General features: G+C 36.4%; 4 protein-coding genes across 5 annotated transcripts; 1 reads left to right on the top strand and 3 right to left on the bottom strand.

Moving 5' to 3' along the window:
* Window positions 1–345: 345 nt before the first annotated feature.
* LOC119996309 (pentatricopeptide repeat-containing protein At3g26540) lies at window positions 346–5052 on the bottom strand. Of its 2 annotated transcripts, none has more exons than XM_038842895.1 (3): window positions 2795–5052; window positions 1698–2055; window positions 346–693 (listed from the first exon to the last, which is right to left on the bottom strand). In XM_038842895.1, exon 1 carries the CDS (start codon window positions 5021–5023, stop codon window positions 2948–2950), a length of 2076 nt encoding a protein of 691 aa, XP_038698823.1. In that variant the 5' UTR covers window positions 5024–5052; the 3' UTR covers window positions 346–693; window positions 1698–2055; window positions 2795–2947. The 2 variants fall into 2 exon arrangements, with proteins under 2 accessions (XP_038698823.1, XP_038698824.1); XM_038842896.1 differs by lacking the exon at window positions 346–693 and adding an exon at window positions 712–969.
* A 1081-nt stretch (window positions 5053–6133) lies between these two features.
* On the bottom strand, window positions 6134–6841 carry LOC119997830 (SKP1-like protein 1A). The gene has a single exon (XM_038845033.1). The coding sequence runs from the start codon at window positions 6747–6749 to the stop codon at window positions 6306–6308; it is 444 nt and encodes a 147-aa protein (XP_038700961.1). The 5' UTR covers window positions 6750–6841; the 3' UTR covers window positions 6134–6305.
* A 701-nt stretch (window positions 6842–7542) lies between these two features.
* On the bottom strand, window positions 7543–10753 carry LOC119996435 (putative pentatricopeptide repeat-containing protein At1g77010, mitochondrial). Its single transcript, XM_038843070.1, has one exon. It carries the CDS (start codon window positions 10548–10550, stop codon window positions 8484–8486), a length of 2067 nt encoding a protein of 688 aa, XP_038698998.1. The 5' UTR covers window positions 10551–10753; the 3' UTR covers window positions 7543–8483.
* Window positions 10754–15413: 4660 nt separating this feature from the next.
* Window positions 15414–16677, top strand: LOC119997916. The gene is made up of 2 exons (XM_038845145.1): window positions 15414–16144; window positions 16411–16677. Exons 1-2 carry the CDS (start codon window positions 15477–15479, stop codon window positions 16469–16471), a joined length of 729 nt encoding a protein of 242 aa, XP_038701073.1. The 5' UTR covers window positions 15414–15476; the 3' UTR covers window positions 16472–16677.
* Window positions 16678–17878: the final 1201 nt, after the last annotated feature.

Genomic DNA, 17878 nt, shown 5'->3' with positions numbered 1-17878 from the left:
CCAATTCAAAAGATGAAGCAACTTTCTTCTACGTCCTTACCAGTGATTTAGCAAGGCTGTCCAAACTAACCAGCATAACCGAAGTGGCAGACCCGCCCATAACCAAAATGTTGGGCCTTTTGTTTAACTTTACTTGGGTTCAGGCCCGAAACTAATAAAACCCGGCCCATAATCGAAAACCGACCAGTCGGTTTTTCCTCGTAATACATTACCTACTCGGTTTTCGGTTAACTTATGTCATTTAACCGAAATTTTCAGTTCGGTCAAATTCAGTTAACAATAACTGAGAAAAACCGACCATGAGCAGCCCTAAAAATCATCTTAATTACTAGAGAAGAAATGAAATGATGCAACAGTTGAAAGTTCAAATTTATATTTTACTTTCATGTTCTTACACCGAGCATGCAATTACAACCCCAGCATACCAGCACATGTTTTTGTCAGCTGAGCATGGGGGGCTTATTAATTATCCTATGCAAATGTCCTTGCTACTCATATTCTCATTGACAGAATTTCAGGCTTGAACCTTTCCAACAAGTTTCCAAAGAATAAGAACGTTTGGCCAAACCACTAACCTCGTTTGTCTTGGCCTGTGTACCTGGTGATTTCTTCACATGAACAGTCATTGTGTGGCCAATTTCTCAACTTGGTGCTTCAATAGTTTTCTTGTCCACCGGGTTACCAGATGCGTCGCTGATGCAGCAGTACGACACAAAGTAAGTACAAACTCAACAGAATGGAGATTATGAAGATTCTCTAAATTCAATAACCAGCATTCAGTATACATCAATGGCCGCAACGCCCATTGTCAGCTTGGGACTGAATAAAAGCACAAGCAAGCAAGTCTAGCAAATTAAATCTGTTCCAGCCACTGGAGTTTGATTCGCTTATACTATTCCCCAATCACGAACACTGAATCAAGTTCGAAAAAGAATAAACATTTTTTTTCTCTATATGCAGGCCTCTTTGCTAAACAAGTTTAACAGAATATAAATGAATTAGTTTATCATATATTCATATAGTTTTGGAAAAGAAAAAAGGATAGTTGCGGCTATAGTAAGCATATTTATCACATCCATCAATTTCCACACCTAATGCATTCCATCATCAAAACAACTATGCAAGTAGAAATTAATTCATTAATATGATTTTGGTTAGGTTTATAGGTTCTCTTGACTTAGAAAAATGAGCATGCAGACAAAGCCCGCCATCTTATCAGACTGTTTTACGACAAATCATAAAATACCTATATAACTATATCAAGAAATATGATCTGGTGACACCGTGGTAACTAATGGAACTTCATCTGTAGAAGCTAGTAAACATCTAACTGAGCTGAGTTCTGTGTTCTAGAAAAAGAAGTTACCTCATAGTGTTTTGTGTGGATTTTGGACAAACAGAAGTAAATAACCCAAGAAGTCTTTACATGGTTTGTAAAGGGCTTTAGTTTCTCAGGCCTATTGGCATTATAATTCAGCCTTCAGGAGAGACTCAAAATGTAAACACTAATTAGCTCACTGATATGCAATACACCTCACATTAAGATTTTAGTGAGTTGCGTGAATCATAGCTGTAGAAAAGGATTGCATACAGCAGGTGGCAATATCATAGTTTTGCAATTGAGAATGAAGAAAGCATAAATGTAAGACTAAATTGCCTAGCTGTTTGATTCAGTAAAACATGGTATGCTTACTGACCTGATATGTCTTTCTTTGAGGATGAACCAAAATCCAAGGAAAAGCTATGCTCCAGAGAGCTGTACGTGTGTGAAGGCAATCAGGTATTGCATTCCCTTTGAGCATCTCCGAGCTTTGCGGGAATCAATGGATGCTGAGTAGCTTTGACAAGAGATAACAGACTGCTGAATGGTTTCAATACCTTCAGAATTCATCAACGGTACAGGCTTGGACATGGAATAAAAATTTCTCTGTTGTACAGCATCTACTTCATCTGAAAGAATGAGACCTCAAGACTTCCAAAGACGAGCTATCTTGAATTATAGCAAGTTTGCATGGTATTTGTGCAAGATAAAACCTTAGATCCTTTCTAAGGTGCCTGTCAAGATTTCAAAGTTACTTAGGGAGTGACTAAAATAGAGAAAACAAACAAGCCATAAATGAAATATAACTCATCTACCGCATACAAGTCACTTGAAGTACAGTTCATTGATTGAATTTATAAATGTTGCTATGTATTGTCCGCAAGCACTGTCAACATATCTACTCCATTTCACCAAATGGATTTTTTCTTGATCCTTGATCTCTAACAGCAGATTGAATAACCAACTAAAAGTAATGGAATATTATGCATAATGTACTAGAAGACTTCTGGAAAAGCGCCCTTGAATCTACAGTGAGACTGAAGTATGATAACTGACACCCCAGAATAATTATAAATTATTTTACCCCTCACCAGGGTCATATATTTATGCAGGAACTATGTTAAAAACCAATAAATATTTAACTAAATGACGTGGTACTTAAATAATTAAAAACTATAACATTACTACTATAATTTCTTTCTTCCGATTCACATCCTCACAAACACAAATGTGTACCAGCTAAATATCAGGCCTGTTTACATACATGCTTTTTACATTACTTTGAATACACAATTATGGGACGCCTACATACATTCAAAAAGTATGTGATGAGCATGAGTAGACTCATATCCCTACATGTATATTAATATGTAATCCATGTATGAAGACAATTCCTTTCCTAAGAAAGGGACTTCAAAATTCTTTTAAAATTTCTACTTTAATACTAAGAGTCTAAGATCAAGTCATGCTTACACAAATCTGGTGCATGTATTTACATTTCTGTCAGGGGATGCTAAACCCCACGTAGCTCTTCAAGAACTTTTGCTAGAGAAAATTCACCTCGCTATCCTTTCTTGCCCACATTGATTCTCTCTTTAGTTTCAATACAGAAAGGAATTCGAGGAGTCAACCCATTAGTCTTGTTGCAGCCCATTCCCCTAATCTCGAGTGCCCGAACTCTTTACATGCGTCAAACACTCTGGTCAACATAGGGACTGTAGGCTCAAATGGCATACCCTCAACAAAGCTCTCAAGCTCATTTATTCGCCCATATCTACTGTAGAGTTCGATTATGCACTCATAGTGCTCCAATCGAGGTATAATATGGTATACACTGCTCATAGAATCAAAATACAGCCTACCTAACTCCACATCACCTTCATATATACAAGCAAGTAATATGGCATGAAAGGTGAGATGGTCTGGCTTAATCCGATCCTTCTCCATCAATTCAAACAATTCTAGAACATCTCTACCCCTTCCGCTATGACAACATCCAAAAACCATGGAGTTCCAAAGAACAACATCCCGTGTATCTGCCTGTTTAAAAATCTTAATAGCGTAATCAAGACATCGGCACTTGGAGTACATGTCAACCAAGGCTCCCACAACAACAATATCTATCTCGTAACCATTTCTAGTCATGAACCCGTGAATTTGTTTACCTTGTTCAAATGCAAAAATGTTTGCACAAGCTGCCAAAAGGGTTGCAAATGTATACTTGCTTGGTTTAGCCTCCCACTGCATCTCTGAGAAAATGGTCATAGCTTGCTCACTCAATCCATGACGAGCATAGCTAGTTAATAAAGAATTCCAAGAAACTTTATCCCGCCATTGACTCATTTGGTAGAACCAACACCTGGCACTTCTCAAGTTTCCACATTTTCCATACATGTCAATAAGAGCATTGCCAATATATGTATCGAAGTAGAAACCATGGCGGTAAACAAAGCCATGAATCTGTTTCCCCATTTCAACATCCAGAACCCCAGCACACACATTAAGGATTAAACGAAGAGTGACATGATCAATTTCTTTACTTTTTTTAAGCATTAACAACACAAAATCTAGAGCCTCTTCCCATTGAAGAACATGCATGTATCCTTCCAGCATTGCATTCCAAGTAATCACATTCTTTTCAGGCATTTCATCAAAGAACTGTCGTGCCTCTCTAGTTCTTCCACTCATCGCATACCCCAGCAGGACTGAAGTCCCAGAAATCACATTTCTGCAATCAGGTTGGTCAAAAATCCTACGCGCCTCCTCCAATTTTCCACACTTGACATACATATTAATAAGGGAGCTTGAAACCACCTCTTCCTCATCGAAATTAATCTTTATTGCTAGTCCATGAATTTGAATCCCCTCCTTGAGTGCAAACATATTAGAGCATGCGACAAGCGCGGTAGAGAAAGTAGAATTCATGGGTTTGACATCAGTCCCAAACATCTTAGAAAACATAAAAATTGCTTCTTTTCCCTCATCCATCTCAAAGTATCTTCTCACAATCACATTCCAAGAAACAGAATTTGGATTTTCAATCTCATCAAACATCCTCCTTGCATCACTCATAACCCCACGCTTCCCATACACATCCACCAGAGAAGTCCTCAAAATCACATTTCCACAAAATCCATACTTCAAAATATGTACATGAACTTGCCTCGCAAGCCACAGATCCAACAACATACCACAAGAACCCAAAACACTCGCAAACGTAACCTCATTAGCAAAAATGCCAGACTTGTTCATCTTCAAAAACATAGACAACGCCTCTTCCGCACACCCACCTTGCGTGTATGCTGTAACAATCGCATTCCAAGAACCTCCATCTCTGTGAGGCATTTCCTCAAACATCTGCCTCGCGTCTTCCAAGCATCCGCATTTACCATATGTCTCAATGGCTCGGTTCAAGAGGAAGACCGGTGGAATGGGGTCGTGTGTTACTAAATGGGATTCGACCTTCCGGGCATCAACGATGGCATGATTCGAAGAACAAAGTTGGAAGAGATGTGCATAGAGCGAATGAGGAACGGGAAATGGGGATGCAAAGAGAACTGACACGGCCTTCTGCAGGCGACCAGCTGAAATATGAGATAGGATCGTTTTGGTCAGGGAATTGACGGTGGTGGGTTGGATTCCGCGCTTGCTGCTTTTGTTGGAGCCAAGGCGGTTGAGTATGGAAGCAGCATTAACCGCCATGTACCAAGGTAGTTAAAATCGCATTTTAAATCGTAGGCCTATATTTTGGACTTTGCGTCTTAAGGATCTATTGATCTATTTGGACAAAATGATATTTTTCACCCTTCAATTATTGATCGAGTTTCATTTTCATCCTTTGACGCTTTTTTTTGCCCTTTTTAATCCCCAAACTATGGGAAAGTACATCGTTTGTCCCTCGAATAAATCCGGCGACGGAAAAATCCAACGTGACTCTCTATTGTTCTTCAGATCAGATTTATCTACGCTTGCCACATAGGTGTCATGTAAACATTTTTCGACCCCAATTTCACTGGAAGGATAAAATTGATACTTTTCAATAGTTGAGGGACGAAAAATAAAAAGAAAAAATTAAGGACGAAAATGAAACTCATTCCATAATTAAGGGACAAAAAATATATTTTTGCCGATCTATTTGGGAGTGGGAGAGAATACTCATGCACTTACCGATAAGCCCATGGGCTTCAAGAGCCCACGACCAAGGAGAATAATTACCTGAGCAAGAAAGGCTCAGATTTTTCGTGGCAAAGAAAACTTGGTTGAATTTCTAATATTTATGTTGACTATATACAATGTTGAAACTTGTTTTTTTATGTCATTGTGACGTTAATATGTTATTGTGTAGTTATTATAATCTTTGTGTTAAAAATATGTCATTGAACATGTCTGATATTTTTATTATTTTTATTTAATATTATTGATAATTATACTTAATCTACCGGATACACGATTCCGATTTTACATTCCCTTCTGGATTTTACTACCTTCATACTGATAGACACACAACGCAATAACCACACTACAATCAAGAACAAGACAATAACATAATAATAAAATATAACTAATAGTAGACATACATATAATAGCACCACTAGATTGGTTTACTAAATAATTTCAAGATCTTTCTTTTTATATGAATCAATTTTTTATAGGTAAGTTTTCATACAAATCAAATAGAATTTGTTAATAGACCAACTCCCAATTTATGATCCCGTCTTATATCAACACAAGTGACATTCCAAGTAATCAATTATTATTATAAACATACATAGAAATCATTGACAAAAAAAATTCTTGTTCTTGAAAAAGTAATCACCTAGCATTCAAGCAATCAAATGTCAAAAGAAATGATTGGAAATTAGATTAGAGGACAAATTTTCCTTCTTGACTTCCAAACATGAAACTACTATCATTAATCCATAAAATTATTGTAATAATAAAAAGTTTCAACCACATTAGTTCACTCCTAAGACAATTCAAATGGCTAATTGAATAAATAATAAAAGAAGTTTGAAATCTCGTTTTTGGATTTTCCCCTGCATATTTGTGCCATGGTCAAGTCCAGCAAATTCAAGATCCCCAAGCAGTCGGCGGCGACCATGAAATCGAAGAGTGTGTTTTCGCTGACGTCCACCAAGTCGGCATCGAAAGACCTTAGACTCTCACTGAGCTCGTACTTGTTATGCGCTTGTTTCTGGCAATAATCGATCACCTTTGAAAGGATCGCACTGCTTACTTTGGAAACCTCAATCGGAGCATAAACGAAATCATCGACCGAAGAAGTAGTAGTAGTCGTCGTCATCGCCAGTTCCCTCTTCACGTCTATCAGACGCTGTATTGTTCGCATCTCCATGGCCACTTTCTCATCCAACTCGAATCTCTCGCCTTCCAAACTCGTCAGTATAACCTTCTTCATGGAGGTCGGCATTGTGTTTGTCGTTGACGGAGGATTGAGAATTCATGAGTGGAATTATATACATTGGAATTGGAATGGGAGGGTTTAGGATTCCTTTTGGGATTTGGAATTTCTGGATCCTTCCGCTTATTTTTTTTTAATTAAAAAGACATTATTTTTACAAGAAAAATAAATTATAGTTATAATTATAAATCAACACCGAAAATTAAGCAAATAAAACACAGGAAAGTCATGAATAATCTTCCTAAAATAATAATAATTCCAATATCCCTTATTCTTAGCCTATAAAAGAGGGTTCAAAATAAATCAAAAATTTCCAAAACCCTAACATAGTATCGATTTCAACAAGAACAAGAAAGACTATTAAAAAGAAATTTAAATTAGAGATGATCTTATTGAGGCAGGACTTTGCTGAAACTTACTAATTTATGCTCTAAATTGTAAAAAAAATTACTCCATTGGGCTTCAGAACGGCCCAATTTACCAATTGTTTATATTCATTGTTTTGCCAGTTATAGCGTCTATGATCTCCAGTAGCACAAGCTAGGCATTTCTTTGAAATAACCGGTTCGACTCCCGGCTGTGGAAAGCTTTTTTGGTATTACCATTTTGTATTTTACTTTTTGTAAGTTTTTTAGATTTCAACCTTTTTTTACTTTTTAGTCCACGGATTAAAACAACAAAATGCCAAAAACAGCCCGAACCCAAGTTTAACTGGGCGATCCCAATATCCGGAATTTACATGGGCCGAAAGGCCATGGTTCCTCACCAAACATTGCATCCAAATTCACTTGATATGTCCACTTCAATCATCACAGTAATAATACACTTAATCTACTATAAATAAATAAAAAACTAATGGGAAGGAAGAACAAATGCCTTGTACATCTTATATAAAGGATAAAGAGGAACTACAATGTTTTGAGAAGCCAATATGGAAGCGTAAGATTTACTTGGATCATTAGGCCTTGCTGTTCAGCAATTCCTATTGATCTCTCTTGTGAGTTGACAATAGATATCAACCGTTCTGCTCAACAAGGTAAAAATCAATAGCTTTCTGTCAACCAAAAAGGGAATGTAGAACAACCTATCTACTTGGGCGTAAAACATCACATGGTAGATCAAGGACTAGATAACTACTTCCAACAACAAAACAAAACTGGCAGATCCCAGGGCAAGAATGATGAGAGATATCAGTGTAGCTGCGGCTTCTGTTCTTAATGGAAGTAACCATTTTCAGGGTTAAATTTAGTTTTGGAACTTAGATATCCGCATCCCAAAATACTCGAAGACCTCCACACTCCAACCTTCTATGCAGGAATGGACTTCTCTGCTGTGACAAAGTCAGTAATACATTCTTGGAACAATTTTTGAGGTCCCCTGCTTGAGATATCCAATTCACATTTTTCAATTTAAATGGTTCTCTTATCTTTCTGCTTGTTTTTAATTCGAAGAAGATAAACATGGAATCTGAAAGCCATGATACTTCAACAGGTCGTATATTTCCTGACCATGGCAAGGGACACCATCAACCATGATACTTCAACATTGCATGTTTTTCAACAGGTATCATTTTCTGGTGACATAAGAGACCATCAAACCATGCTAGCCTAGTCCAAAATGATATCTTTTGATTGACCGAAAACTTCTTCTGATTTTGGAGCTTCAAACTGTGAGCAACAAGCTGTGAGGATAACATGTTCTCCTACCTTCATGTGGCAAATGAAGAAAATGAAGATGCCTTGATCAACAATCAGCCCAACTGCATCCGGGATTCTTCTGTATTTGCCTCTCTCTCATCACCTTTCTTACTAGTGCTGAGCCTTCCCAATCTCCAGAGGAAGCAAATAGGCTAGATAGCTGCACATATGCACCTGAATTCTCAGGATCAAGCTCAATAATCTGCTCTGCCACTTTCTTCCCCAGAGTCTTGCATCCATGAGCAACACAACCTCTCAACACCGATGACCACATGCTTGCATCTGCATCATAAGGCATATGTTCAATGAGATTTATTGCATCCCCTAGGCAACCAGAACGAGCAAAAAGATCAACCATGCAAGAGTAATGTTCAATTTTTGGATCAATATTGTAGTCCTGTTTCATTGCATTAAACCACTTCCAACCCTCTTCGACCAATCCACAATGATCGCAGGCAGACAGGACCCCAGTAAATGTAATATCTGTTGGTTTCACGCCAGCATGCCTCATGTCATTAAATAGGGTCAGTGCTTCACTTCCATAACCATTGTTGGCATACCCAAGTAACAGTGAGTTCCAAGATATTTCATCAGATTTAATCATAGTGTCAAATAACTTTCGTCCATTATCAACAAAACCACACTTGCAATAAAAATCAATGAGGGAGGTACAGATAACCTTATCAGAATCAAGCCCAATAACAGTTGCCCTGGCAAAAACCTGCTCACCTAATTCGAGCGAAGATATACTAGCAGTGGCAGTGATCACAGCTGCCAGGCTGAATCTGTCCATCCTCAAGTTCAACTCATTCATTTTGCTAAAAAGATCTAACGCTTCACGTGGACAGCCATTTTGACTAAGACCCCCAATGATTGAGTTCCATGATATCAAGCTTCTACTCGGCATTGTCTCAAATATTGTTTTTGCATCCTCAATTCTGCCACAATTGGAATACACTGTAATCATAGAGTTTAGCAAGATTGTGTCATAGGATTTGAGTTCACTAAATAGTTTACAAGCGTCATTGGGGCTTCCACACTTGGAGTATGCATCAACAAGAGCACTACTAATTACAACGTCATTAACTAGCCCAGCTTTGCAAGATATGTCATGCATTTGTTTTCCGTGATTGATGTTGCCTAAGCTACCACAGGCACTCAATAAACTTGCAATCATGGAGGAGTCTCCCAGAAATCCCTTTCTACGTAACTCGTTGAAGAGTTCAAATGCCTCTTTTTCCTCATTGTTTGAGACATGTCCAGAAATCATTGAATTCCATAGCACAAGAGAAGTATTATTATTTCTATCAAAGATTCTTCTTGCATCACTCATTCTACCAGAAACTGCATATCCCGAAATCAATGCGGAAAGGGAAAATTCATCTGGGCATGCCATCCTATCAAAAATGTGACTTGCACTATCCAGATCACAACATTTTCCATAGAAATTAATCAGTGAACTTCCTAATACTGAGTCAAACTCAACTCGAGTAACCAAAATATGTGCATGAATTTGCTTCCCATATTTGAGGGCACCTAAATTGGTACAAGCTCCAATAACAGAAGCAAACACAAAAGTATCACCACAAGAAACTTCTAAAGGGTTTGAAATCAATTCCTTAAACAGGCCAACAGCTTCTGCCGCACATCCATTTCTAGCATAACTATGAATCATTATATTCCATGCAACTGCATCTCTCTTAGGCATCTCATTAAACATATTCCTGGCAATATCCAACTCACCCGCTTTTGCAAACCCGGAAATGACAGTGTTCCACGAGAAATCATTTTTGTGGGGCATCACGTTAAGCATTTCCAATGACTTCTCTCTACGCCCTAGTTTCATGTAGCCATCAATCATGGTGTTCCAAGAAAAACAGTTTCTTTGAGGCATCTCATCAAACAGTTTCTCTACATCAGTCATCCTGCCACACCGCGAGTACATCTGCAGGAGACGGTTGGCCAACGAAAGAGTGGAACCCAGGAGACCCTTTTTGTAGAAGAAAAGGTGGAGCTGCTTCCCTAGACGAAATGAATGGTGGTTGTGGCATGATTGGAGAAGACGGGCCAAAGAGAGTAGATCAGGATCCATGGTGATGGATGATCCATTCATGGGTCTTCAGCTCATATTTTTATGTGCAATGGAACAAGACAAACAACGAGGGCTTGCTCTATTGATGTTTTACTTCGACAGGGTTTTGTCTCTGGATTTCGAAGTTCTTATATGGCGGTAACATGGTGTAACGAATCGGAACCGGGTTTTAGTACCAAAAGTTTAGGCAAGGACAAGGATGATGACGTGAAGAAATATATTCCATTTTTTTGATGACGTGAAGAAATAAAGATTTTTTAATGAACGCTTTCGTTTGGCGTTCCATGATTTGATGTTGTTTATTGAGAAAGATATCATATGCTTAATCAATTTGTACTTCAGGCCTAAATTTGGGTTATCACGATTTGATATTATTTATTGAGAACGATACCATACAAACTTGTCAAGCTTGTACTTTGAGCCTAAACTCGAGTCGTCGTAATTTAATATTGTTTATTGAGAACAATATGTTGTTTACCGAGAACGATACAATACAAGCTTGTCCAACTTGTACTCTGAGCCTAAACTCAGGTCGTCATAATTTGATGTTGTTTATCGAGAACGATACAATACAAACTTGTATTTTGAGCCTAAACTCAGGTCGTCAACGATATGTTGTTTATTGATAACGATACAATACAAGCTTGTTCAACTAGTACTTTGGACCTAAACTCTGTCGTCATAATTTGATGTTGTTTATCGAGAACGATACAATACAAGCTTGTATTTTGAGCCTAAACTCAGGTCCTCAACTATATGTTGTTTATTGATAACGATACAATACAAGCTTGTTCAACTTGTACTTTGGGCCTAAACTCTGGCTAGAATCCAATACGTGGCTACAAAATTATTGTTTTTAGTGAGAATCGAACTTAGGACTTCCCAATTCAATACGGTTTAACCTGAGAAAGATTCACCAATTAAACTATATATCAGTGAAGTGGTTATTGATGTTGCTCTTTTTCACCGACTTTTCTACATATATCTAAGAAATGTAGAATTGAAGAAAATGAACAGAGACCGGTGAAATGAACAATTTAAACCGGACCTCAGTTAAGTCTCTATGGGCTACCCAACATTGAGAATATATTCGGATTATTAGACACCTCAGCAATAGGAAGATATTCAACTGTTTACATTAGCAAATGGCAATGGCTATAATAATGTTTGCGAAGTTTGAACATTAAAACACACAAGGAATCAAAGAAGGGACCAAAGGAGTAGTACCTCCCATGCACAGCCGAGAATTGTCTACAAAAGATGAAAAGAATGCATCAAATATGTGAAAAATGATGAAAAATGATGCGTTCTCATCTACATCACTACGACCATAGAGCTAAGTATGAAGACTTTTGTAGTTGATGGTTGAAACCTCAATAATATCCATACCATAGAAAGACAAAAACAAATTACTCCCCATTCTTGGAAATTTGCGATCAAATAATTAGAACCCGTCCATCCAATTTTTAGTATTGATAATGGATGGTGATGTAACCACCTCTTAGGGTGTAACCCATCCTCCTAGGTTACACCGCTAGCTTATTCGTGGTTACTAAATGAAGGTAGTCAACAATATTGGTGGAACTGACCTCTTTAATAACTGTTATGATTGTGATCGTTAAGTTGTAATAGGGGGTAATTGATGGATTCGGGGGATCCACAATTTTATATAGTCTATCATTCACATCTATCAATGGTGTAGAAAAGTCATATAAGTTTGAAAAATAATAAAAAAATAAAATAAAAATATGGTGTGATGTGTCATATCTTTCAAATTATTAAATTCAAATTGTTAACTCTACAATCAATCTATATATATATATATATATATATAACGGATGATCCAAAAGGCTTCTCCTTAGTGCCACGTGAATGCCTTTAAAAAAAACTTATACAAAAAATAAAAAGTAACGGACAAAAGAAAAAGTTAAATATATTGAATAACTTTAAGACTCATAAACACAAACAGTTAATAATATACAAATAATTTTAAAATCATATTTAATAATACAACAAATAATCATATCAATTATCACCTATTAATTACATAGAAAAACAAAAAGATAAAAGCTTAAATGAAACATATTCACAATATAGGTATAAAATAACATACAAAAACATACAAGATCACAATAAATTTCTAAGAGATACTACAACTTCATGTGAAAAATGAACAATTTCAACAAAATTCCTAACGATATGACCCTACAAATCATGGAATTAGTTGTCAAACAACAACCAAATTATACAATTCAATAAACTCTGATGATGAAAAAGATCCAGTTTAGGATGTATTCTTAGGAGATTTCATAGAGGATGATCCCGTATAAGATAATCCCTTAGTGGATGATCGTACAAATGAGGAATTTAATCAAATGTGAGATACAGAGTACAACAAATTATATATTATATATGCTTATTGACATAGTATGAAAAATTCTGGTTTGCTGACATAAGAAGCAATAATAAATGAGATGCAAAAACTAGGAGACAAAGGAGGTGCGCTATATTTTCTATAGAATTTAGAATTTATGAGATGTGTTTTTAGTTATTTTACAATTTTGTTCAAAAAACCAACGCAAACAATAATTGTTAAACTCTGAGCATATTTTTTCCTTATGCATCAAATTTTTTATTTCCTCTTAGAAAATTATTTCTTAACATATTGAGAAAAATGTATTGTAGTTATTTGTTCATCTCACAATTATCTTCATTTTCTATAATTCAAGCTCTATTGTTCATCATGGTAACAAAGTATCGAAAAATTATCAAAAATCTTTATTTTTTAAATTAATTATGTGTCCCGCGAAGCGTGAGCATGCAACTAGTTTTAAATAAATTACGAAACTACTAGATCTGTAATTGGTGGTGGTGTAGGCCCCATTACATCTCTTGTAGTTGTAACGTCTCTTAATGAGAATTGTAGTAACAAATAACATTTTATTATGTATTCCCTATAGTTTGGACACAATAATATATATGATTTTTATTCTTTGTTTCTGGTTTCTGTCTCTCTAACAAATCCAAGTCTCTCTAACAAATCCAAGAGCCCTCCTCTATTATGCCATCCACTTCCTTCCCAATAATTAAAGGTTGGTATAAAAAAATCTTCATCCAAGTCTCTCTAACAAACCCAAGAGCCCTCCTCTATTATGCCATCCACTTCCTCCCCAATAATTAAAAGTTGACATAAAAAATCTTCAAGAAGGTGGTTGAGGTGGGTGAAAAGTAAAGATAATATACATTATTTGTTATAAGTGTAATCTTTATTTCTTTGATTGAGGTGAAAGTAAAAGAGAGTGATTTATGGAGATTGCTTAGCTTATAGCCTAAAAAGATATGATGTTTGTTACCAATAATTGTTGATCTGAGTGGTAAGGCAATCTGATCGTTTATCTGAGTTCTTGGGTTCAAGTCCTTATAGATGCAGAAAACTTTCGTATGAGAGATCCCCTAGGTCTTGGGTTCAAATTCTTATGAATACAAAAAACCTTCTTAGAAGAGATCCCTACCTTTGACGTCCAATTGTATCTTGGAGGATTAGTATTGGGTTTGTCTTTGGATACGTTCGGAGGATTAATTTTGGATTTGTCTTGGATACCTTGGTAAAAAAGAAAAAGAAAAAAGAAAAAACATATGATGTTTGCTCCTTTTTTAGTACAATAAGTGATGCATAGTTAGATGTAAATGGGTCCACAAACCACAAAGAGAGCGTGTATGAGAAAAAAGAGACGTTCAAAGATTTGATGTCACTTCACTCTATGTATGTATTTTCCAATTTTGTCATATTCGACTCCCTCTATTCATGCATTAAGATCTTTTTTTGTGGGGGATAAAATCAAGTTTGGTGGAGGCCACGTGTCCCTCTTGCGACTGACATTTAACAAAAATCAACATTAATAAAGGAAGAGGAGCATTCAAATATTCAATACCCACCATTATCGCTAAGACAACCGTTGGGAGTTGAAAGGAGGACGTAGTTAGGGACACGCAATCACCAATTGACAATGATGCAAGATGCTTGGGTCATATATTTTGTTTGATACAGAGGGAGGAAGGAGAGATGAGAAGTTCGAACTCGAGATTTATATTAGATAGATAACCCATATAAATAAGTGTCATATAAACTACTCGTGATTCTTACATGTTCATATCGTCCTTATGCATGGTCATTGGTAATATGGTTATTCTGTGACATTTTCATGAGCTTTGCTTGTAATTCGGTAACTAATTCATTATTGTCGTAACAGAGAACGTGTCTGGTTGGATTATTCTATGCGTTTCTAGAAAAAAAAAACAAACATAGACATAAAGATATTTTTGATTGTTATAAACGCACATTTAATTGTATTTAAAATCTTAGGAACCAATTTTTAGAAAAAAAAAAAAAAACTGATTAGGAGGTAATATTTAATATTTAAAAATTGTGAATTTGATTTATACAGAATCCATACATAGAACCAACATGCATGGTTTGCGAATTATTATGCGGCCATTAATTGCGAATTGGATGCCACAAAACCTATGAGGTAGCCTTTTCTTGATTTTGGTTTGTTTTTTAGAACCCCACACCAAATAATTAAATTCGATTCCTTAATGAGAATGATCAATTAGTTGCACTAAGATATTTTGTTAGATACTCCCAACCAAAAGTCAAAATAATAAAAAAACGAATATTATAATTTTCTCTTTCCATTAAAAGAAAAAAAGAGAGAGTGAGAGACAAAACTCATAGCTGGCTCATGACGAAGACCAAAAAGAGATAAAAATTGAGGCAGATAAAGGTCCTACTTGTACCAATCCATCTGGAACAACTTTGACTTTTTGTTTCCATCAATAACTTAATCACAAAGAAATAAATTTTTTAAAATTGACATACCAACCCCCACAATTCGATACAACCCACAAATCCCACCTTCTCTCCTTTCAATCCCACAAGAAGACACCATGTTTGATCCTGCAAAAAACCCAGGATCAAGATATGACAGTTATGGTGTTCTAAACAGGGGATCAGAATTTGGGGCTGAAACTGATGAGTCTGGAGAGTCTACACCTCCCTTGTGGAAGAAAAGTCCTAATCAGTATCGAGACTTGTCGCCGGAGGCGAAGACTCAGGCGATTTTGAGGGGACAAATGGAGCTAATGGAGATGGTGGGTCGGATGCCGGAGTCAAGTTATGAGCTCTCTCTGAAAGATCTCGTTGAGCGTCCATCGAGACGACAAGAAAATTTTATGGAAGAACAGAGAGTTAATATTGATCGTGAAATTAGTACCCAGAGAAGAGAACAGGAGGTAGTGAGGAAGAAGAAGAAATTGCAGATGATGAACAGAAATGGAAGCATTGAGAACAAAGGGTTTTTGTTGAAGATGGGTTTTCCAGTTTCTAATTGGGGGTCTAGTAAGAAGAAGAAGAAGAAAATGGATTCGAAGGTTTTGCCTAAGCCTGTGGTGGCGGCGGCGGCGGAGGGAGGTGGAAGTGGAGAGGAGTGGTGGAAGAAGAGGTATGTGGTGTCAGGAGGGGAGAGTGAGAGTGTTGGATTGAGTAGTAACAGTGGGAGCTCTAAAAGCAGTGATAGCAGCAGCAGTAGCAGAAGTAGCAGAGGCGGCAGCAGCAGGTGTGTTTTGAATTCTATTCACTTGTTCTGTTCATATTTTCTTTGATCTTTAGCTTGTGAGGCATCTTGAACATTCTCTTAAAATTGTTTTATGAATATGTTTTGTCTTCAAATTTGGGCAATTCTGGTCTTTTAGAAAACAGAGAACATCTTCAATACATACAGATTCTTGTTTTGAGCAAATGTCATTTGATCTTTTTAGAAAATTTTTATGATAGGTTTTGGTTAGTTGTTGGTTGTGACATGTATTTCTTAATTTAATGCAGGCATATAGGTGGTGGTTGCTGGGCTCTTATCTGCAACAAAAGAGGCAAGATAGCAGATTAAACAAGCTGTGAGACACCATCTCTCCCTCTCTCTCTATATATATATATACACTAGCTGTGACATGTATTCCATACTGCTATCTTGTTTACATATATACTAGTAGGATACAATGTATATGGCTTTTACTGTTGAAGAATCTTTCATGATCATATTTTGTCTTTCCCTTTGATTTGATTAATGTCAATGATAGTATGTTGTCTTCATAAGAAAAATCAGCAAAAACATTATTCATATCTTTGAATATTGAGATCATATCATAGGTGAAAGCAAGCAAATTTCATGGTATGATGCAATGAAAGAATTTAAGGATCTAACCTTTAAGTTTGTGTACTACAATAAAATGATCTTGTTGGCTTGTTTTACGAACCCTCTTTTGCCTTCTAAATCTTTGCTTTGAGTCTCTCTAGCTTTGATCAAGGGGCTACTAGAGCTCTTGTAGTTTTCCACTCATCAATCCCAGAGCTCAAAGATGGTGACTTTAGAGAAATACATTTTCATATTAAATTGTTGTGTTATGAGAAAAAAAAAGATGGGTATATCCTTATGTATCCGCGTGTATATATATATAACCAAACTTTTTGGTAAACCCTAATTCAAAATTAGTTAGGATATTCAATCCTATTTATTGTATTTTAAATTGGTTTTTACTTAAAATAAATTCTTCACATGCCAAAAATTATGAGATCGCCCCTTTAATTCTAGGGTGACGGAGGGATCGTACCACTCGAGCCTCTCTTCTTCTTCTTTTTCATGCTTTTCCCGAAGATCTGGAGGAAACTGCAAACAATACGATTTTCCTAAACCCGATCTTATAAAAATAAACGCCCATGGTCTGGTTTTGAACATGCTATGTTCTTTTATTTTGTGTAGAAAATGGGCCTGGCCCCATAGCTTGGTGGACTCAAATCACCAAACGCAACACTTATATGCTGCAAATTTACTAAAAATCTCTTTTATTTTGTATCTCCATAGGTTATCCAATCAATCATTAAATTTTATTTACACTTCCATCGATTTAAAATGCAATTCCAGTGTTGCAAAAAAGGTGCAAAACTCAAGCTTGTCTTAAATCCAACAAAAATGGGGCAATCCAACCCTAGACATGCCCAAATCCAACTCGACTTCGGCCATTTATACCTAGAAAAATGTTTCGTTTTCCCAATTTTTTTACTACATTTTTACCCCATTGATTTGAAATGTTGGATGTTGAAGGGACCCTAATATGTGTTCACAATCAATGGATATTTCACTTATCATATGAATTGAGAGTTAAAATGAAAAATAAAATTTTGAGAGTTTGTAGTATTGTTCAGGGATAAGTACGGAAAAGCTCTCGAACTTTGAACGGAGTGATGTGGCCGTTGTGCCATTTTTTTTTTTAAATTTTCTCATTTATGACGTGGTAAG

The sequence above is a fragment of the Tripterygium wilfordii genome, chromosome 4, assembly GCF_013401445.1.
Source record: "Tripterygium wilfordii isolate XIE 37 chromosome 4, ASM1340144v1, whole genome shotgun sequence".
Lineage (NCBI taxonomy): Eukaryota > Viridiplantae > Streptophyta > Magnoliopsida > Celastrales > Celastraceae > Tripterygium > Tripterygium wilfordii.
This window is presented reverse-complemented; position numbering and strand designations above follow the sequence as displayed.

What these genes read in the sequence shown, in the direction of transcription:
- LOC119997830 (XM_038845033.1), bottom strand. Translation starts at nt 6,749, where the DNA reads ATGCCGACCTCCATGAAGAAGGTTATACTGACGAGTTTGGAAGGCGAG.
- LOC119996435 (XM_038843070.1), bottom strand. Translation starts at nt 10,550, where the DNA reads ATGAATGGATCATCCATCACCATGGATCCTGATCTACTCTCTTTGGCC.
- LOC119996309 (XM_038842895.1), bottom strand. Translation starts at nt 5,023, where the DNA reads ATGGCGGTTAATGCTGCTTCCATACTCAACCGCCTTGGCTCCAACAAA.
- LOC119997916 (XM_038845145.1), top strand. Translation starts at nt 15,477, where the DNA reads ATGTTTGATCCTGCAAAAAACCCAGGATCAAGATATGACAGTTATGGT. An exon ending in AGCAGAGGCGGCAGCAGCAG is followed by an intron (nt 16,145 to 16,410) that starts GTGTGTTTTGAA and finishes AATTTAATGCAG; the next exon opens with GCATATAGGTGGTGGTTGCT.